Source organism: Cydia amplana, chromosome 2 (genome assembly GCF_948474715.1).
Source record: "Cydia amplana chromosome 2, ilCydAmpl1.1, whole genome shotgun sequence".
Lineage (NCBI taxonomy): Eukaryota > Metazoa > Arthropoda > Insecta > Lepidoptera > Tortricidae > Cydia > Cydia amplana.
Genome location: NC_086070.1, coordinates 22,374,040 through 22,397,850, shown reverse-complemented (window position 1 = coordinate 22,397,850; position 23,811 = coordinate 22,374,040). Strand labels below are relative to the sequence as shown.

Here is a 23,811-nt window from a genome sequence, read left to right as displayed (position 1 = left end):
GTCCCAAAAATTTGTATGAAAAAAAAATTTTCATAATAAAACGTGACGTAATGGAATGCCAGGACCCTCAGGATAAGACCCTCTACGTGTTGGCTTCGGCTCCGCGCACGCCTCCAAAATGCCCGGAACGGAACACCATTTTTCCGTCGTAGTGACAGTTCTTATCAGTCATCATTATCATCCTTTCACGCAGACGAAGTCACGGGAAGAAGCTATAGACTGTATAATCCGATCACGGCATTGAATTGAATTAAAATAATTTTTAAGAAAAAAAAACCGACTTCTATGCGGCCCGGTGAAAGATTATTGTAGATGGTGCGCTATGTAGAAAAGGAAGCATTTCGTGTCTGTAAGGCTCGCAGTTCTAACCTAACCTAACCCACTTTTGTTCGGTTCTGTGAGGATAGCAGTTCAAACCTAACCTAACCCACTTAACGGCGCATGCGGTGCGGTGTACGGGGATTTGAGCGGGAGGGGTTTGGCCTCATCATACTTTACACCTACATTTTATGGTAGGTTTATAGTGGTTTATTTAGTTTAGGTATCATAGTGGTTTTCCTGGTCAAGGTCCGGGTCTGTGTCCGAGTCCGGGTCCGAGTCCGGGTCTAGTCCAGGTCCGAGTCCGAATCCGAGTCCAGGTCCGGGTCCGGGTCCGAACCGGTTCCGGGTACGAGTCCGGATCTGGATCCGAGTCCGGGTCCCAGTCCAAGTCAAAATCGAAATTCGAAATCACCAAACATGTACTATGCGTCGTTGAAGAGTTCTGTTCTGATCATCATCAGCAGTTCCAGTTCATCAAATGCGACAGTTTTTAATGTTAATGCTTTATTTTATGATGAAAATACAGAAAATTATATACGTGATCCTTTAAGATTTGAGGAGTTCCCTCGATTTCTCATGGATCCCATGTTCAGAACTTGAGCTTGACATAAATATGGCTTAAAAACCTAACTTGCTTAACAAACATAACGAAAAGAAAAAATCGCCAAACGCGAGCTATGCGTCGTTAAAGAGTTTCGTTCTGGTCATCATCAGCAGTACACTTCCTCAAATGTTACTTTTTAAATGTATATGCTTGATTTGTTGATTAAAACACAACAATCACTATATGTATGCCTTTAAGATTTGAGGAGTTCCCTCGATTCCTTATGGATCTCATCATCAGAACTCGAGCTTGACAGAAATGTGGCTTAAAAACTAAACTTGCTTAACAAACATAACGAAGAGGACGAATCGCCAAACGTGAACTATGGGTCGTTGAAGAGTTCTGTTCTGATCATCATCAGCAGTTCCACTTCATCAAATGCGACAGTTTTTAATAAAAATGCTTGATTTTCTGATGAAAATACAAAAATCTCTATCTATACGCACACTTTTAAGATTTGAGGAGTTCCCTCGATTCCTCATGGATCCCATCATCAGAACTCGAGCTTGACAAAAATGTGGCTTAAAAACTTAACTTGCTTAACAAACATAACGAAGAGGACAAATCGCCAAACATGAACTATGCGTCGTTGAAGAGTTCTGTTCTGATCATCATCAGCAGTTCCACTTCATCAAATGTCACGTTTCTGAATGTATATGCTTGATTTGTTGATAAAAACACAAAAATCACTATATGTATGCCTTTAAGATTTGAGGAGTTCCCTCGATTCCTCATGGATCCCATCATCAGAACTGGGTTTTGACAAAAACGGGACCAATCTGTATGCATATACTTACAATAAAAAAAAAAAAATTCAAAATCGGTCCAGCAATGACGGAGATATGGAGTAACAAACATAAAAAAAAAATAAAAAAAATTAAAAAAAAAAAACATACAACCGAATTGATAACCTCCTCCTCCTCCTATCCTCCTTTTAGATTTGGAAGTCGGTTAAAAACGTTAGAAAACCAAGCATGAAGTGAATTATGTAATTATTTGAAATTTGAATACGCCATGAACCGAATAAGTACCTATATAATTAAAACTCCAAATAACTTTAGAAGCCACAACCATTTTGCTTATTACGTGTAAAACTAATTATTTTCAATTATAGTGTAGAAACAGCGTTAAAATGGTCAAAAACGGCGCCGGCGAAGAGCGAACAGTGCTAAACTGCCGGACACGTTTCTTATTTGCTGGCGTATATATGTTACATATGTGATTGACGTATATGACACCGTAAGATTGTGAACCCGTTAGTTTATAATCTAACGTAGGTTAGGTTAGGTTAGATTATAATCTCCCTACCGTCAGTTTATAATGTAACTAGCGAGATTATAATACCTATGACGAGTGTTTACAATTTTACGGTGACATATATATATCTCAGGACTGGCCTTACGGGCAATAAGAATGGGGCATGAATGGGGTCAGTACACCGGTGTGACACCGCTACAACGCGATTGGTTGATGAGTTCGCATTACGCGCGCGATTGGTCGCAACTAGTTGCGTTAGACTGTACGATTGGCTCGAATTCATGAGTGACACCGTTGAACTAGTACCGTTTTTAGTGCACCTAAGGCCAGTCCTGAGAATCCTGAGATATAAGTCAATGACTTCGGCATTCTTTCGGATCCTCCAACATCTATCATTCATTTCATTGGGTCTCGATCGCAAACATAATACAGCCGTAGGCAACATGCCGCTATAAAAACTATGTATTGTTATCCTATAAACAATAAGGTCTCATGGTAGTCATGGTGTAACATAAACATACCTATAATAATTATGATATTTATGTACCTAGCTCTGTCAGTTTTTATACTCTGGCAAGTCTGGCAAGCCATCTTTGCCAGTAGGTCAAGGCGCGATATTCCATATTCATACATGTCACAAGTTTCAGGAATATGACATGAATAATATCACTAGTATATCTGGGGGCACGGCAGTGCCCCCGCCAATTCATTATTCATATCACAATATAGACGAAAAAAATGTCTTGCGTATTTCCGTAAGCACGATGAAATCAATTGATCCAAGATTGCAGGCTGAAATCAAACCATCCCATGCCTACATTCTTCTCAATGTTTCTAATTAAATAATTTTCTTCGTTCCCAAGAGCACACAACTAATTATGCACACGACCTAACCCTTATTCCATACAAATTACAGTTTCTTTTCGTTTGTCTTTTATTATTTTGTAAAATTGCCCAAGGAAACTTGATTATGCCACGTTAGTACTTCTTAATACGAAAGTTTTAGAGTTTAAATTCGTTTACCATAATGGAAGGAGAAATTGGTGTAAGGAAGGATCCACACACGTTTGCTAAACTAGGCAAACTAGCTGAGAACCGCGATAACCGTGCAGTGGTTTAAGACTTTATGTTTTATAGAATAGGGTTAATAATGGCTGATATTGATTTTTATCGCGGTCGCCTGCCCTCCCATCGGCAAACCTTGTGCAGTTAAGTCAGGTCTTATTTAGAGGGAATACGGCTTGTTTTTAATATGGCCGCCTGTCTACAGCGAGTCTACCGCGAATACCGAATTTCGCAAATTACGAGCATCTTTCTCTGTCACTCCAATTACGCCTTAATTGGAGTAAAAGAGAAAGATGCCCGCAATTTGCTAACTTGGGTGTTCGCGGTAGTTCAGGCCGCTGCATGCCGTGGTTTCGCCTACTAGCGATCTTATCTCGGTGATGTCGCAAAATAAATGAGTAGTACTTACAGACAGACACAAGGTTCCTTTTACATTAAGTATATGTACATATGTATTACTTACTTACTGTTTCTTCCCATTCCCACTCTCCTAAATTTGGTCATCTTAAAGAAAACGAACAATTCGATTGTGTAGGTAAGTACATACATACTTCTAAAATAAATAACATTTCCATTTCATTTCGGTTCGCTAAGGGCCTCCCCACACTAGCATCTCCCGAGAGTCCCGAGCGTCTGCGTCTGCTCGACGCGGCGTTGGCGCAATTGCGCAGCGACGCTATTTTTTTCATAGCGCTGACTTGACGTCGATGATCAAAAGACGCTCTAGTTTGGGATAGCCCTAAATTGTAGTAGTTAGGCAGATGTTCGTGAGCTCAGCGTCGGCGAAAGCTGGCGTGATACCGATGGCTCTGGACCGAGCAAAGTGGCGTGCTCTTGTGTTGGAGGCCTCATTTTGGGACATCAGCCAAGTAAGTAAGTAAGAACCCAATGACGCTATTACGTTAAGAGTCATTCGTTTACGAATTATGAACCACGAACTTAGGTAATCTCACGCTCTTACAGACTACTACTTATTAGGTACCACACGTCTAACGATCACTATAACGTTCAAAAACACGCATACAATCTTATATCATCAAATAGAATTTTAATCCCATATGGAATTCTCACGGTTCATGTTCATACTAGAATTTTAGCAAAAATATTGCCAAGAGATTAAGTGTCCCTCCCTATTCCCTTCCCTAACATCACAGTTGTTAGGTACCTAAAATAACACCAAGTACTATAATACGCTTTTGTTCGTAACAGTACTCACCACGCTGACCAAAGGATATAATATCTTTCGAAATCCCAGATAGACGCTTTATTCCAATTTGTAACTTACTAATAATAACACAAGGTACAATTTGTGATAAAAATATAAATAATAAATACCTACAACGTTTCAAAAGTAATAACCACGCGTCCCTCTCCCAAGCCAAATCCTTTGTCGATTTTTTCTAATCCTGGTAAAACTGTCAAATACTGGCCGGCGGCGTTTAAAAAGAATCAGGATTCGAAATTTGAAGGCGGAAATTTCAAAAGGTTCGGAGCGTTGTCGATGGTTGCCGATAAAAGGTTTAACAGAACTATGGAAAAAATGTCTGTGCCCCGTTCCGCGTTTGAGTCTGGCCGCTTAGAAACTAGAACGGTATTTTTATGGATTCCTTTGGCAGGTCATTATAGCCTATATTGGTTGTCGGTGTGCTTTTCATTTTCTCTAAAAATAGAGCCAAGAAGAAATTATTGGAAAGGGACCACGCAGAAAATGTATGGTCTACAATTTTGCGAATATCCTAATTGTCAGGCACATACAATACCTTTGTATCTTTTACAAATTATATAGTTAGGTATAAATTATAACATATATGTTACATATTACACTATTACATAGTTATTTAAATGCTTAAGTAGGTAGTAGGTGTCATTTGTTTATTTTTTGTCCTACCTTTAATTTAGTCAATTTCTATATAATTACGTTTTTCTACTCCAGCACTTAAATGTGTCAATTAAATGACTGACAGTGATATCTAAAGCAATGTCATTTGAATGCTTTGTCTATAGGCTCATAAGATGACTGCTAGCAGTCATCTTATGAGTATAATACAACTGCTTTATTTTTTTTAAAGATACAAGTTCCGATCATCTTGATTGAAAGAGGTATGTTTTCATTTACAATAATAACTCTTTTTTTTTTTAAATAATAACTCATTTTTTTTTAAATAATAACTCTTTTTTTTTAATAATAACTCTTTTTTTTAATAATAACTCTTTTTTTTTAATAATAACTCTTGTTTTTAATAATAACTCTTTTTTTTTTTTTTTTTTTTTTTTTTTTTTTTTTTTTTTTTTTGCTGCAGCTGTCATAGAAAAAGTAATGTATGCAACAGCTCATAATTGGTTCTTAAAATTCTCGGGTCTTTTTTTACAAAACTCGACTTTTTTTTTTTTTTTTTTTGCTGCAGCTGTCATAGAAAAAGTAATGTATGCAACAGCTCATAATTGGTTCTTAAAATTCTCGGGTCTTTTTTTACAAAACTCGACTACGTCTCGTTTTGTAACTTCGACCCTTGAATTTTAAGAACCCTTATTATATCACTGTTGCATAAACTACTATTTAGATATCCTAAGGATTTGTTGTTCTTTAATTAAAACAACCTTTTAATTTCAAAGAGTCTCTAATTTATAGGGCATGCGATATCAAACGGAATAACAATAACATGTAATTTGACATGAAAAAGAATAAGTTTACTTTCGATTAATTTCCAGTGTCAATAAAAAAAAACTTTAAATGTAAGTATATTTTTAGGAAGAAATTAATCATAATTGTGATAGTTTTCGTGATAAAAGCAAGTCTACCAGTAAATTTTCTTTAACAATTTTAATTTGGGTTTCAAATAAACTGTAAACCATTAAAAATGTCCGCAAAAGAGGTTGAAGAAGCCCTGAAAATTACCAAACTCACTCTACTCATCTCTGGAATTACATTGGAGCATGGAAAGTGGGATCCTCTGTTAAAAATATTGTTTCAAGTGAACTTCCTCTGGCTCCATTCAGACACCCTGGGCGAACTGTTCTGGCTGGTGGAAGGAATACAGATGGGAAAAAGTTTCTTAGAACTCTCCTACATAGCACCTTGTACGACCATCTGCCTACTCTCCTCAGTAAAGGCCACATTTTTCTACGTTAACCAAGACGTTCTGATTGATGTTGTTCAAAAACTTAAAAGTATACATCCAGATGTTGATGATAACAAAGTTACTGACGAAAATACAATTGAAAATGAAGAACTAAACGATGTCGTTAGAAGAAATGTTAATGAATCGACTACTTTCCTAAAAAGTTTGATAAAATTGGACTTAGCGATATGTTTGGGGGTGGTAGTCGCATTTTGTTTGCAACCTATTTCAGCGATGGGATATGAGTATTGGAAAACAGGAACATATAAAGTCACGTTTCCTTTTAATGTCAAGTATTTCTTCGATCCCTACAGTAAGGCTGTGTGGCCTTTCGTCTATTTCCATCTAGTTTGGTCAAGTCAGTATTTTATTATAGGTATTCATTACAAAATATTGAAACACATCAAACTGTCTGAACACAATAAATACATATTAAGTATATCAATAAATCTTTGTTTTTAAAGGTGTAATTAAGTCGAACTTAGTAGGAATTTTGATGCATTTCGATTTTGACATTTTACGATTGACTAAAATAAAGAAGCAGAGCCCTCTTAATTTAGGGTTCCGTACCAAAAAGGTACAAAACGAACCCTTATGGTGCGACTTTGTCCGTCTGTTTAATGGAAGGAAACTTTACTCATACCTACATTCCAAATTGCCTTCTTAATTCTTATTTCAACTCTTTTGATTCCCGTATTTTAATTACCTTCAAACCCGAACAGGTGTATGGTTTGATTTTGATTTCATTAGATTACTTAATCAAAAGTGTTAACGTAATTGGTATCGTTTTGGGTCGTCCCATTCGTTTTTCGTCAAGTTCATAAATTAGTCCTATTCTGCTTTCGTCACTCATTCTACATTGAAAGCCACTGACGAATGTAGAATGGGTGACGAAAGCAGAATAGGACTAATTTAAGAACTTGACGAAAAACGAATGGGACGACCCAAGCAAGACGATACCACGTAATTCTAGAATTACATTCTCTTACTTTGAAATGCTTCAACCGTTCCAGCTTTCATAGCATTCTTCAACACTTTTGGCACGGACACGTTCTTCTTCGCATTCTGCGTGTACATGAGGATGCACTTCCGGATCCTGCAGCGCAGGTTCCAGGACGCAGTGTGCGAGAAAGAGGGGAGACAGTTTGTTGAGGTCGTTAAAAGGCACCAGGATTTGATACAGTTAGTAAATTATGTGTTATATGATCTCGACTCAACTCAACCCTCTACTTTTAGAGGTCTCTAAGCAGCCAACAAATTTGATTTATGTCAATGCGGAAAAGACCGGCTATAAGGAAAGGCCGTCTACAAGATCGTGGCTTTGCGTTTGTACCTACACATACTACTTACAGAAAGTCGGCAGAGCAGATGGAGCCAAGCTCTTCCTTTCTGACTGTGTCTGAGCAACGCGCGTAGTACGTCTAGGTATTACAAATACCAGAGTTCTTATCTTATGATTCTTATGAAATACGATCTTCACTGCATTCAATTTTATAATCTCCACATTGACTTACCTACATCATAAAATTGTATGCTTATGTATGCATAAGATGCTACCGTCAGATAAATAACGTGGCTCCGACATGGTCACATTGCTGGTCACTGAGATTTCCTGCCCAGAGTCCGCTTGATGGCCATCTAGTTTTATACGAAATGCCAGTCCAACCTAACCAGGCAGGCCTTGGGATTAGTTCAGTTTCTTCGCTATGTTTTTTATTGAATACATTTTAAGGTAAATTATCTTTTTTCTATGTTTCAGCTTAGCGGACCAAGTGGAAGTCCTGTACTCCAAATCTACCCTCTTCAACATCGTCACCAGTTCCGTTCTCATTTGTCTCAGCGCGTTTAACGTTACGGTAAAGTTTGCTACTTAACGTTGATTTGGTTGTTTTATTGTGTCAAAGTCGTGCCTTGACACACTAGTATTTATTTAGTGGAACCAACGTTATTTTTTTTATCGTTACTTTTACCTAATGTCTATATTAGGTCCTACCAAATTATGTAAAAAAGCTAACGACTTTGACAATCGCACTATCTTTTAGCACATACGTCCTTGACATTTTGCGACTTTGGCTTTGGCACAAAATTCGAAAAAGTATTTTTTAATCTGATGGCCTACCACGAAACACGAAAGTCAGATTTACCTCTCTATCACTATTGCATATTCGAGTGATACAGAAGCAGATAAAGAAATTTAAATTTTTCGCGGTAGAGGGTCTCTGCTCGGGTGATGACGATAATGATGTTTAATTGATGTTCGCAGTCGGTGGAAGATATGGGCGTGGTGATATCATTTATGGCATTCCTGTCGATGAGTCTCACGCAGATCTTCCTCCTGTGCTACTTCGGAGACATGCTGATGAAGTCGGTAAGAAATCGGGTGATGATCATCATCAGGAACTGTCAGGAAAGCCATGAACCAGATCACCACGCCCATGTCGTCGGCTGGGTACATCATCATGTTCCGATCAGCCGAGGACATGGGCGTGGTCAATTGGTGATCTGGTTCATGGCGTTCCTGTTTATGAGCCTCACGCAGATCTACCTTCTGGGCAACTTCGAGGACTTGATTTCTGGGCTACTTGATAAAGTCGGTATAAAATGAACTTCATATAGATAGAGCACTATACTAACGCCGGTCCTCTTCCAATAACTGACAATCTACCCTTTTTGAGATTTTCCAACAAAACAAAATGTTGCATGAAAAATTGACAGTTTACCCTATCCTAATATATTTATGTTCATATGCTATTTGTTAAGGTCAAAAAAGGCTGTGGTCTGGTTTCAGAGCATGGAAATAAGCGACGCCATCTACAACAGCGAGTGGTATCAAGCAGATCGTATGAAGAGGAACGTGCTGCTTGTTTTGACCAAGTAGGAATACAATATATAGACGGCTGGGCGGTCAAACCCGATAAATCGAGCAAAAGGGTTTTTGACATTGGAATACCTACATATATGACATTGGAATACTTGGAATATTGTGACATATAAGTAGAGTTCAAATTTGAATGAAAAAATATTATTCACACCACCTATTCGGAAAAGAGCTTATTCTTCCCTGCTAGGAGGGATCAAAGTGGCACTAATTACTCCCTGCTAAGAGGGATCAAAGTGGCACTTTCCTGTTCTAGCACACTCTTTTTACATTTTTTTGCACATAATTTTTTTAGCTTAAATAATCTGTTTAAGCATCAGATTGTGTCAACACTAAGATTTTTTTATTTTCTTCATAGTTGATGTTAAAAGCAGTATGTGTCACACGGTATCAAAATTATTTCGTCTTGGGCGTTAACACTGGAATCCCTCATTACGCTCAGGATTCAATGTATACGCCCTTGACGGAAATATATCATTTTGACACAAACTACTATATCGGGTTTGACCTCTCAGCCCTCGATTATATACTTTTCTTAGATTACTTTCTACTAGGTATATGTAATAGACTCGAACGTACAAATTTTCTTTTCCACTAAAAGAAAACTTGTACGGTGCGGATCGAGAAAGTTTGTACGCTGGTAAAACTTGGAAGTATGGGCTTGCAAGCTCATTTCGTAGATACATATTGTGGAAAAATTACTAACTAATAGTTCGGATACCTATAACATTTAAAAAATGTATGATTATCTAACTAAACTTTATTTGTTCGTATGTCGAGAGGCCCGTATCCGTCACCTGCGTTCTTCACCCTTGCAAAAAATAGTGATTTTTTGACAAACCACACACGAAGGGTTATTATGTTGTTCCATAATTATGATTCCCAGATCACGTAGACCATGTAAACTGACAGCTGCCCGGTTCGCGGATGTCAATTTGACAGCATTCACTACGGTAAGTCTTGCAACAGTTGCAACGCACTGCACATGATAGGGTCATTGCGCTCGTTCGCCGTCCAGCTCTAGTAGCACGGTCGCATTTTTATCATTTATCACCATGCCTGTCACGTTCTAACAAGTATGTAAGTGCGAAAGTGACGGGCTTAGTGATAGTGGATAAAAAATGGAACCGTGCTGAGCCCGCAGCTCTGGATTTCGTCCATTTGAACAAGTTGTTACAAACAATTGCTTAAAATTTGAATACAAACCTACCTTCCTGCACAAGTTTAGACTTACTTCAATCTTATAATGTCTAAACACTAGATCAGGGCCCCTATTCGACATGTGCAACTGTCAAATTTCGCGTCATTTGAAATTCAACTGTTGAAGTTCATTTGAAGTTCATCAAGTGCTGAAGTTCATTTGGTACAAACAATAATTTAACAAAAAACAACTTTGTTTTATTATTACTTTAAGGTTTATAATGGTTTGGTTTGGTTGTCACCTAACTGTGGATTGCTAATGTCAAATTTTGACAAGTAATGATTCCAAAGGTAGACTTGGTTCTCTATGACCTTCGGCACCATCTTGGAGTTTTTGACGTGCGAAAGGGTAATTTATAGCAAAGAGTAAAACTTTTTTTTTTCAGTACGTAAGTTTACATGAATTAATGACATCTTGTGAGCGATAGACCAACGAATGCGCTGTAGGCGATGCGGCGGCGAGTAGTGGAACTTACGTGACAATTTCCATCAATCAAAAAGGGACTACATTGCTGATGGTCGATAAAGGCTATTAATAATTGAATTTTAACAGCAAGAATGCCTTATTGACAAGCGATCTTTTTGTTGAACCCACACCTACACGTCAAATAATGCTTGCTCCACACATTCTCCTATAAACGCTCAAAATTGTTAAAAAAATGAAACAATTTACTCATCACCTCTCTCAACTCAAGCTGCCTATTTCTAAACCACGTTAATAAACCACAAGCCTCCTGTTGGAGCTGAGATTTAAATATTTTAGGTAAATATACCCGTCTCGCTAACGGAAGCGGCACCTAAAACTAATGCGATAAGGACAAGGTGAAAAATCCTGCGTAAAAATCTCAAATATCGAGGTCGAGTACGAAACCTCCTGTTTCCTGTTTACTTTTAACTGTTTCCTCCTCCAAAACTTAACCAATCGTAACCAAATTTGGAAATCTAAATGATTATGAAATTATCTGTGTCGGACCGTTTTGCTTTTTTGGCTAATTGATATCAGTTTTGAATACCACGCCTCTCATTGCGGCATAGTCAATTAGGCCATTTTGGCCATTTTTGAAGGGCTCTAGCGCCTTAAAAAACAAAAATATCAAAAAAAGCAAAACGGTCCGACACAGATATTGACAATATTAATCTGTGTTAAAAAAATCATTGCTCTAGCTTCAAAACCCACGGAGGAAACAGTCGAGTACGTTTGTATGGAGAAATGACCACTCCTGTTGGCTCTTAACACATTTCGTAAACCACATATTCAGAAAAGTCCGTATTTTATTACTAAGTGGAACATGAATAGCTTGTATTACTTTTTTGGCATAAAAGTAATCTAAATTAGTCAAAATATTTTGACTAAATATTGCGCTACTGCTACCTACTATATAGGTACCTACTACCTTAGTAACTTGGTAACTTTGTCAGTCACCAACTATTTTGATGCTACCTACAAAGAGCATCAAAATAGTTGGTGACTGACAGGTCAGGCTTCGGTCTTGGTAAGTAATATAGTCAAATACAGTAGGTCATAAGACCTAACATTACTACCAAGACCTAAAAGTACCTATTGTTTAATATGTATCTACTCAAAGATGATTTTTAATTAAAGGAGATTAAATACATATATGTTATTCAACTACAAATAAAAAAATTAGATCTATTTCAGTTTACACATTTTTTTTCGTTTAATTTTAATAAAACATTAAAGTTTTTAAGCATTCAACTTTATTTAATTTTCTTCACTTTATTATTTTCTGATATTTAAGTAGGTATGGTGTTTCAGGTTGGTAACAGGAAATAAGAAAACCACACCTCTCCAAAAACTCTGCTGGTGATTCACATCTGTAAGTTTAAATATGAAACATGATAAAAACACTTAAATTAAAAACTTAATGTCTGGGAGACCGAGTTTTGCTCGGGAAACATATAATAACCCAAAAATGCGCGTTTTCCCAGAGATAAAACCTAGCTAGATCGATTTTGCGCCCCCGTAAACCTCCATACAGCAAATTCCATCTAAATCCGTTTAGAGCCGTTCCCGAGATCCCCGAAATGTATATACATATAAATAAATAAATAAATTTACAAGAATTGCTCGTTTAAAGGTATTAAAAACTTATAAATAAATTATTAGCCCTAAATCCTGGTAGTGAGTGTAGTGACCTACCAAGTGCGGTAGGGTGCCCTTCTGCAGGCTGCCCGCTTGCCCCGCTGGATAAGAATGCTGATCCGCATCATCAAAAGCATACAGATATAAAGCGCTTTGACAGCTCCTCATAGAGGCAACGCGCGCTAGGCCGCACGCCATAAATCTAAGCTAAAGTCTTAAATTCGAGATCATGAACATGAAATATTGTTCGCTATAATATTAAAATCATAGGTATTAGACCTATGATTTTACTATTATAGCGAAAAGTTAGCAGGAGACGGCCGTGCCGTGGTCGTGATAGGTACAGCATGCGTGGACCAGACAAGCAAACCCTGAATTATGTCCCTACCTATTTGACTATACCTTTGTTCACCATTATGTTCACCTATGTATATTTACTCTTCTTTCCAAGATAATCATCTTTTTCAAGATGTAACCCGTATAATCGGGCTGTATAATTGCCTTAATTTTTTTTACACAAAGTTGTATGTAATCTTAATTCGATAATTAATGATGTTTTACATATTTATCATATACTATTTTGCAAATTTTTCTTGGATATTTGTACGTTGTTTATTTCGATTGACGATTACTATGACAGCGTTTTTTTTTTTCTTTTCTGGCATTTACTACAGTAGCCAGTGTCATGTCGATATAAAAACACTTTAAAAATGGAAAGGTTGAGTCCTCAATACAGTGACATTATAACTCTAACAAGAACCATCCAAAGGGGGGTGGGGGGAAATTTCGTTATCTGCCTCTCTATCACTCTTGCATATACGAGCGAAATTTAATGGTGGCAGATAACGAAATTGGTATCGCGGCAGGCCCTCTTTAAATAAACCGCCTTGATTCATCAATGTTATATTTATTAGGAACAAACGTTGACTGCCGACTGTTCTATATATTATACTACTCTTTGCTGCCCACTTCTAGCGCTGGCGGTACACCGCGAAAATCAGTAAAATGCTGCAAATGGTGTTAAAGGTCTGAAAATCGGTACGATTGATCTTTAGGACATTTGAAACAATTTGACCCGAAGCGCCAACAAATAAAAAAAACGAGAGGAGTTATGACGTCATGTTTTTTTGTATGAAATAAAAAAAAATGTTTAGAAACCTATCGTGTATGGTATTAAACGAAAGGGCTTTCTGAGCCAATGCTAAAAATATATCACATAGTTACATTTCAGTCATTTTGTTTAAATTATAATAAAAATAGTTTTCAAAACATACCAAGTTTGGGCTTCTCCAGATACAATACCATAATTTTTTTTTTGTAAAATATACCTTTAATTATCCCTAATATCCTCATATCTAACCCTAATAAAGCAATTTTGAAATTATTTACATTTAGGTTTTTTTTTTTAATTTTTCAATTTTACAAAGTGTAATAATAGCCCTGCCGAATTACTCAATACGAGTAATAATGTCATTCGGGTAAAATAAGAGTATTGAAACTTGCTTTTTCTACTCCCGTACTTTTATTTGTCATTTAAAGGGTCGTGCACACACCTTTAAACCCCTAACTTATAGTTATCAACACAAGTCTTTAGTCTATTCCCCAAAAAAAATATTTGTGCATACACGCAGTATCTTTTTGGCACTTTTACGATACTTCGTGTAATCACCACTTAAAAAATATTGTATGGAATACATTGTTTCCAATCTAATTTTAATTGTCATTTCTGACAGATGAGTAAACCATATACATGTTTTGGTTAATGGTACGATTATTTTCATCTTTATAGGGCTGTATCTCCTAAACCGTGCGTCGTAGCACAAAAATAATCAAATTTACGTTCCCCTTTGAAACTCCTAAGTAATATTTAGAAAACACAAAAAACAAAAAAATAAAGATTTTTTTTATAGGGTTGTATCTTCTAAACCGTGCGTCGTAGCGCAAAAATATTAAAATGTTCATTCCTCTGTAAGAAACCCTAATTAATATTTAAAAAAAACACAAAAAAGAGATTAAAAAAGACAAAAAAAAAACTTTATAATGCTGTATCTCCTAAACCGTGCGTCGTAGCGCAAAAATAATCAAATTTTCGTTCCCCTTTAAGAGACCCCTAAGTAAGATTTAAAAAACACAAAAAAAGAAAAAGAAAGAAAAAAAAAGAAAAAGAGGAAGAAAAATATTTATAGGGCTGTATCTCCTAAACCGTGCGTCGTAGCGCAAAAATAATAAAATTTTCGTTCCCCTTAAGAATCCCACGCACTGAACAACCTATCACATTAGGACATGAAACAATCATCATCATCCATTTTTATTATTATTTCATTGCATTTCAAAGTAAGTGCTTGGTCGTAGAAAAAGTATTGTATGCAACGTTGTTTAACTGAGTCAAAAAATACTAGTGGCGTCTTTATTAACAATTTTCGGTTGTTGTTTGTTGTTATTGTTACTCACGCCACTCGCCTTTTTTGACCTCTCTTAAACAACAGTTGCATAAAATACTATTACATGTTCCTTTGGTAATATCTAAGCTTTAAGTAAGAAAAAGTTCTGATGAGTGGGGGGCGGAGAACTCGGGAAAGGGGGGACGTTAAAGGTGAGTTTTTTCGGTTAATTCTTTCTTAATTATTACATAGACAATTTTTACTACGACTTATAGATTCCGAGATATAAGCGACTTTCTGAAAAAAACCGTTATATATTAATTTTATGCTTTCTTTTTAAATATTTAATTGAGAGATTCATAGATCACACTATGTAAAATTGAAAAAAAAAAAAAAAAACCTAAATGTATATAATTTCAAAATTGCTTTATTAGGGTTAGATATGAGGATATTAGGTATAAGATTAGAGGTATATTTTACAAAAAAAAATTTGCCGTATTGTATCTGGAGAAACCCAAACTTAATTGGTATGTTTTGAAAATTATTTATATTATAATAAAAAAAAATACTGAAATGTAATGATGTGATATATGTTTGGAATCGGCTCAGAAAGCCCTTTCGTTTAATACCAAACACGATAGGTTTTTAAACAATATTTTTTTATTCCTTACAAAAAAAGATGACGTCATAACTCCTCTCGTTTTCTTTTTATTTGTTGGTGCTTCGGGTCAAATTGTTTCAAATGTTCTACAGATCAATCGTACCGATTTTCATACCTTTAACATCATTTGCAGCATTTTACTGAATTTCTCGGTGTACCGCCAGCGCTATATAGGTATACTTGGTCAACCAGATCTTGACAGTAGAAAAAGGCGGCAATTTTGAAAAATGTAGGCGCGAAGGGATATCGTCCCATGGAAGATTTGAATTTCGTGCCTTTTTTTACTGACAAGATTTGGTTGACCAGCTATATACATATTATACTACTCTTTGCCTACGCCTTTGTTTTAAACTTTTTTTTAACAAGTTTTCACAGACAATTAAAAATTTGACATAGACACATCAAGGCGGTTTGTTTACAAAGGGGCCTATCGGGAAGTGCGAAAATCGAAACTCAGCTATTTGCCTCTTTATCGCTCTAATATGCAAGAGTGATAGAGAGGTTAGATAACAAAATTTCTAATTTATGACTGTATTTTTCTTTAAATATTTTCAAATATAATTAAGTTGCGTTGTTTTATCACAAAGTTAAAAAGACTTAAAAGACCACTGTCTGTATCATCACCATCAGATCAGCTCGATGGTAACCATAAAAATATTGTATTGTCACCCATATTACATATTATGTACTTATGTAAATTTTCAGCTTCATTGAACACCCGAGAAGTGGGTCAAATCTAGACACGCGGTAGCGTGTCCAGCCAAGTTCAAAGAAAAAGGAACTGGCGACGCAGCAACCGTGTGTAATATTACACGAACCATTTCGAGCTACTTTTGACCCCTTCACAACTTGAAACCTACTTAACCTACACACATGAAATTTGGCACATGTATTCAAGTCCCTTAGCTTGTTCAAAATACACTATTTCATAAACATAGCTCAAACAGTTATTGATAAATTAACCTTTAAAAACCGGCATTTTTGTGACTGACTGACATATAGATCAAAAACCTAACCCACTTCCAGGTGACCTATAAACTTGAAATTTGGCATCAAGGTAGACTATTAGGTGTATATAGAAGGAAAAATGTGAAAATTGGAAATGATTGATATTTTGATGGAAAAAAAAATAATTAATACTTATAGACCAAAAACCTAACCCACTTCTAGATCACTTAGAAACTTGATATTTGGCATCAAAGTCGACTATTAGGTGCATATAGAAGGAAAAATGTGAAAACTGGAAATTATTGATATTTCGATGGAAAAAAAATAATTAATACTTATAGACCAAAAACCTAACCCACTTCTAGATGACTTAGAAACTTGATATTTGGCATCAAGGTAGACTATTAGGTGCATATAGAGGGAAAAATCTGAAAACTGGAAATTATTGATATATCGATGGAAAAAAAAATACTTATAGACCAAAAACCTAACCCACTTCTACGAGGGGCGTTCAAAATATTCTCGGTATTGATATCTTACAACCTCTTCTAAAATTTCTTTCGTTACTGGCCGCTAAGGTTTATTCATTGACATTAAAAAAAAGTATAATTCGAACCGAGATGTTCTTTTGTTTTTCTGCAATTGCTGAACAAACATGAACATCATGTGGGAATTGACAATGTTAACTAAATTAGAACATCGATGCGTGATAAAATTCTTGACAAAACAGGGTAAAAATCAAAAAACCATAAAAGAGGAAATGGATTGTGTTTACCGTGAGTCTGCTCCTTCTTTATCTACCATTCAAAAGTGGTCAAGCGAGTTTAAACGTGGAAGGGAGAGTGTTGAAGACGACCCTAGACCTGGCCGGCCTGTAGTAGCTACTTCACAAGAAAATATTGATAAAGTGGAAAAACTTATATTGGAAGATGGTCGAGTGAAGGTAAAATCTATAGCACAAGTAACCAATCTCTCTATTGGTACCGTACATGATATTATCCATGACCATCTTAATATGTCAAAAGTAAGTGCAAGATGGGTTCCGCGAATGCTGACTCGGCTTCAAAAAGACATGCGTGTAGCTTGTTGTTCCGATTTTATTGACCTGTGCGGTGAAAATCCTGATGAGGTGCTGCAAAGAATAGTTACTGGAGATGAAACCTGGGTTCATCATTATGACCCAGAGAGTAAACAAGAGTCCATGCAGTGGCACATTAAGGGTTCAGCTCATCCCAAGAAGTTCAAGGTCATTCCTTCAGCTGGCAAGGTCATGGCCACGAAATTTGGGGATTGTGAAGGAGTATTACTGATCGATTATAAAGAAAAAGGTGTAAATATCACAGGACAGTACTACGCTAACATTCTACGTCAATTAAAGGATGCAATCAAAGAAAAGAGGCGAGGAAAGTTAACCAAAGGTGTTATGCTTCTGCATGACAACGCCCCCGTCCATACTGCTCATATTGCCAAGGCAGCTATTGTTGAATGTGGGTTTGAAACTGTTACTCACCCACCGTATAGTCCGGACTTAGCCCCCAGCGACTTCTTTTTGTTCCCCAATCTTAAAAAGGATCTGCGTGGAAATAAATTTTCCGATGATGAAGCATTGAAGGCGGCAGTGGAGGAGCATTTTTACACCAAAGATAAAAAATATTTTTATGCAGGATTAAAAAAAATAATTGATCGATCTTTTAAGTGTATGAACATAGGGGGGGAGTATATTGAAAAATAAAAATATCAAACTTTTCGTACTTGTTTGTTTTCATTCTCATACCGAGAATATATTGAACACCCCTCGTAGATTACTTAGAAACTTGATATTTGGAATGAAAGTAGACTATAAGGCGTATACAAAAGAAAAAATGTGAAACTGAAACTTTTTGACAATTAACCGCGCGTTAGCGAGGGTCTCCTTTTCAGCTTAGGCAAACTGCTTTCATGATGAATACTATAGTAATTTCTGTACAAAAAGTAATGATATCCCAACAAAAACATAAATGTGAAATGAGAGCCAAGTTCAATATTGAGAATATGTGTCGTTGTTAACTCGCCGACAAAAGAATTGAGATCTATATGGGTGCCAAGTTCTGTGCTGTGTAGAAAATCCTGAAATTATAAAGGATTTGTCTTGGCTAGTTTTTACGTATAGGCATATAGGTAATATATATTTTTCTGTTAGTTTTTCAAAAACTTGGTTTGTTGTTAAAAACTAGCCAAGACAAATCCTTTATAATTTCAGGATTTTCTACACAGCACAGAACATGGCACCCATATAGATCTCAATTCTTGTGTCGGCGAGTCAACAACGACACGTATTCTCAATATTGAACTTGGCTCTCATTTCACATTTATGTTTTTGTTGGGATTTAATTTGCATGATTTGATTGGAACCACATTGGAACAGACAGACAACCAACGGGACAGATGAAACTAAGTAAAAGCTTGAAAAAATGTGGCTTTTTCAATTTCTATTGCAACTTCAGATGAAAACGGGGTCTCTATTGTTTCCCAAATAGTTTTATAATGTATTGTTTGCTCGAATTTTCGTTAGTCATAATTCATTTGGTTCAGAAACGCGTCACTTTTCAGGATTGCCATAAAACAAATCTAACCTAACCTAACCTATCTATAGGATAACCTAACTAAAATCTTGAAATGTTAACGGTTTCAGTTTTATGAGTAATGATAATATGACAAACAATACATTATGACTTAAAACTTTATGGGAAACAACGGGACCCCATGAAAACGTCCTTATTGAAGCATAAGGACCCTTAATTTATGGAAAGCCACATATAACAACCAATTCGAGGCTACTAGGTGGCAAAATACGACTCAATACGAGTAGGTAGGTCAAATACGCGAGAGTAAGGATTTATATTTGGCCAAATATTCTTGTGACAAAGTTATTCTTCCTCGCGTTATCTCGATTTTGCCACGGATCATGAGAACCTATTGTTCGCTTGACAATTAATCCCAAGGAATAGCGTAGGCACTAGTTTTTCCGAAAGCAACTGCCATCTAACCTTCCAACCCAGAGGGTAAACTAGGCCTTATTGGGATCTGTTAGGCTGTTAAAGTTTAAAGTTACCTACTCGTAAGTCTCGTAACACAACATATAAGTTTCACATAACAAAATTACTTACATATATATATATATATTATGTACCTAAACATATTACTTTTCTAAAAAAAGGACTGAAATCTAGTGCTGCGAAGAAACGGTATTTTTGTTCGGCTTTTTTGTTGCTATTTTGGCATATGGATACATGGTAGAAGAAGTAAGTATGGAATCTTCCTCCGTTTTGCGTGGTCCGACGCACCTGGCCGGGTTTTCGCGATTTTCCGTCAATGTCTGTCAATACCTTATTTCTTATGAACACCTAAAATAATAAGTTTAAAATTAATCTCAATGTCTCCAGTTTGCTGTTCATTCAAACTGACAAAATCCAAATTTCTGAGGCAATATACGACCGCTGTCTTATATAAGCCATTAAAATTCATCATGAATAACCCCACGTTGCGTTGTTATAAATTTAATTAAATAAATAATTATTGTATTTAATTTATAACAACTAATTAGGCATAGCGTCCAATTTAGAATATGACACAGGCACTAGTTCTTACGAATTTTACCTTAATTTATTAATCAAAGGACCTGAGGTAAAAGTGAGAAGAGGTTAATAAGCAGATGCACCAGCTAGTCGCCGACGCTCCGCTTCCCCCGGGATTAGCCCTTAAGCCTGCACCTAACAGACTGGCTCATAGGGGGCTATGAGCTTGCTGTTGCGTCAATTTTCATTTTTAGAAAAAAAAACTAGTCTACTAACTACTAACAACACAATAAATGCTTATTTTGCCGCATTCTTCACTATCTCTCCCTATTTCACTGCCATCTAACCCAGAGGACAAAAAAATAGCTTATTGTGGCTACTGGCTACTCCGTCTTCCTCATGACTCATGATATTTTACTTCACCATAAAGTAATTGGTGTAATATCAAATGATATTTTTCACACAAGTTACAAGAAGTTCATTGCTAAGAGCCGGGGTTAGGACCCACGACGATTGGTTTAAAATTTAAACTTTATATATAATTTGTTACCTAGTAATTATACTAAATCTGTTTTCTTTTTGACATTTAGTGGTATATGTATTGCTGTATGTTTATTGTCAAGTTTTTTTTAATTCTGGACAATTGTCATATATTCCTTTTCATGATAGATCTACACCAACGCAACTGCATGTCATGTTCTTGCGGTTTATTTTTATAACGCCAAGATCGAAATTTGACTGTTAACTCCATCTTGCGTCGAGTAGGGGAATCAAAAAACTATAGAAAATAGAAATGTACTTTACTCTATGCCATAGAATCCCCTTTTAAATGTCATAAATCCAAACATGGCGGCCATACCAATAGACAACCAAGTCTAGCGATGAAATGATTTGTTTACATGAGATTCACTGACAGGTGACACACTTTACCTATTCGACAACCCATGATTGTTCAGATTCAAATGAACTTCAACATGCGACGTCAAAAGTGGCATGTCGAATAAGGCCCCAGATGTAACTAGCAATGGTCTGCACATCGCAGAATTTTTATACTAAAACTGCCGATTTCTGAACTAAGCTTTGTTTTTTTTTATATCCCAGATCGATTAGCCAATTTACTATACAATCGTCTTGCTTTTGTTGCCTTTGTACCAATTTGTAAAATGACAGATTGGTCGGGGTAAAAATGTGTCTAAAAACGAGGATTAACCGAATGAACACGAACGCAAGAAATTAAGCGTTTACCTTTACCTATACGGAACTCCCCATCCAGATATTTTGTGGACAGGCAATTTCAATTCGGAGATTTCTGAGTCACCTGCCGTATAACCTGGTCACGCTTATCATCACACATGCCGTGACACAGCATACGTCATGACACCGCACGTTAGTAAGAGACATAAGAGATAAATGCTATGTCATTTGTCATCTGCAATAAGAGCGACTATGACACAATACGCCTGCGAAAGATATAAGTAGAGTTATTATTGAAATTTTCTCTGATATTTTACAGTCTAGGCAAAATTATTTGTCTGATAAAGATAGTTTTTTAATCATGTACCTAGGCTTATGAACGTCAAATAAAGCTACACCTGCTCTAACCCCACACCTCTGCCCCGAGAAGATTAAAAACCCCCCTCAATTGGAGGAGGGTATCTCAATATGGGACCGGCAACAAACTCGGCGGGACGCATTTTTTCAAAACCGCCCCGCCCCTCCCTGGCCCCCGTAAGTTACACAACTTAATGATAGGTAGGTAATACATTATTTTATTGTTTAATTTCAGATACTCAGTCGATCGTGGTCTCTCTTCGCTCTTCTGAAGACTGTTTACAAGTAAACAATGACTGAAACCTATTCAGTGATATAAAAAGAATTCAGTCATTTCTAGTTCAACCATGGTTCTAACTTCATAGACATTAGTTGTCACTTATTTAGAAATCGTAAAAGACAATCCACCAATTCTTTTATGAATTATATTATAATTATTATGTAGGTATAATTAATTATAAAAAATCATCAATGTCCATGTGATTAAACGGTATTACAATTAATTCATCTGAATTAATCTTGTTATTAATATTTTAATTTATTTATGACCATCACAGTATTATAGTAAGTTTTTATAAATTGTTAGGCATTTAATGTACAATTTTTACTGCAGTCATATGTTGCGTAATTAGTAGATCGTATACTTGCTGGCCACTGTGTACGAAAAGCAGTTAGACTTTCAGAAAAGCCCTTGTTATTGCACTTAGTGCCTATAAATACTAGAATTTAGTATCCAAATTGACTAATACTAGTACATTTGGGTCAGTCCGACGGTTCGCACCTGCCGCTCTCCTTTCTCGGCTTCTATAAATACCTACTCACATAGCTGGTATTAGGTATTCGGGCTTCATATGGCACGGTCTATTCCCATCTGTTACCACCAAGTTGTTACCACTGGTAACTGCTGGGATTTTTAACAAGCTTTTATTAGGTCGACCTGTATGTAACTAACTATGTAATGGAATCTAAGGTAACTAATTTAACCATCTTCCAAGGATCGTAGCGTCATGAAAATTGGCAGCTGTATGTAGTTCTGATGACAATACAATAATATGGTACTGTCGAACTGATCTGATGATGGAGACAGGAGGTGGCCATAGGAACTCTCGACCTGTATGTAACTAACATGTACCTAATGGAATCTAAGGTAACTAATTTAACCATCTTCCAAGGATCGTAGCGTCATGAAAATTGGCAGCTGTATGTAGTTCTGTTGACAATACAATAATATGGCACTGTCGAACTGATTTGATGATGGAGACAGGAGGTGGCCATAGGAACTCTGTGATGAAACAACGCAACCTAATTGTGTTAGGGGTTTTTAGAATTGTCTTGACGAGTATTGGTTGTCTGTTGTAAAAAATGTACAGTCAGCGATAAAAGCTTGTACTTACCAAAACTTAAATTTTTGCCAAAAACTTATTTTCTCACCGTTTACCACTGGGGGTGGGGACAACTGAGAAATAAAAGCTAAGGTGACAATCACTTGCGCTACGACAGCGGAACGCTTTGTGCCTGTCTCACTCTTTCTTATTAGTGCGACAGTGACAGTTCGCTACGGAGCGTAAACGATTGGCATGTTGGCTACGCACCCAGTAGTATCAATTCTTTTTCGCGAACTGGTAACAACTTGGTGGTAACTAATATGTAGTGGGAATAACCGTATGGTACAGTCACCTGTATTTTGCAATATGTTACTCTTAGAAGGGCGCAAGAATATGTGACACGCTCTTATGGCTCTACAAATAAGACCGTGTCAGATATTTTTGCGGCCTTCGTTGTGTAACATATTATTGCAGGCGACTGTACTGTACTGTGGCATGGATTGTATATTAATTACCGTCTTGATGAAATCTACACATTCTTTAATGTTGTAAGTACCTGTAGGTACAAAATAATCTAAGTTCTAGCGGTTGCAGCGAATCTCGGATCCAGTTTATACTCGTAATAGTCGTAATCATCACTTCCGTTGATATCGTCTTCATTCGAACCAGTGGTCTCCGTGCGACCAACTCAAACAATGCCCGAGAAAAACTATCCGTTCAGGGGGTCTACCGCGAACACCGAAGTTCACAAATTAAGGGCATCTTTCTCTATTACTCCCACTAAAACCGCATTAGAGTGATAGAGAAAGATGCCCGCAATTTACAAACTACGGTGATCGCGGT

General features: G+C 36.5%; 1 protein-coding gene across 1 annotated transcript; it reads left to right on the top strand.

The window, feature by feature from the left end:
- Positions 1 to 6,105: 6,105 nt before the first annotated feature.
- On the top strand, positions 6,106 to 21,932 carry LOC134662214 (odorant receptor 67c-like). Its single transcript, XM_063518482.1, has 7 exons — positions 6,106 to 6,724; positions 7,380 to 7,548; positions 8,126 to 8,222; positions 8,630 to 8,734; positions 9,155 to 9,240; positions 10,131 to 10,197; positions 21,879 to 21,932. Exons 1-7 carry the CDS (start codon positions 6,106 to 6,108, stop codon positions 21,930 to 21,932), a joined length of 1,197 nt encoding a protein of 398 aa, XP_063374552.1.
- Positions 21,933 to 23,811: the final 1,879 nt, after the last annotated feature.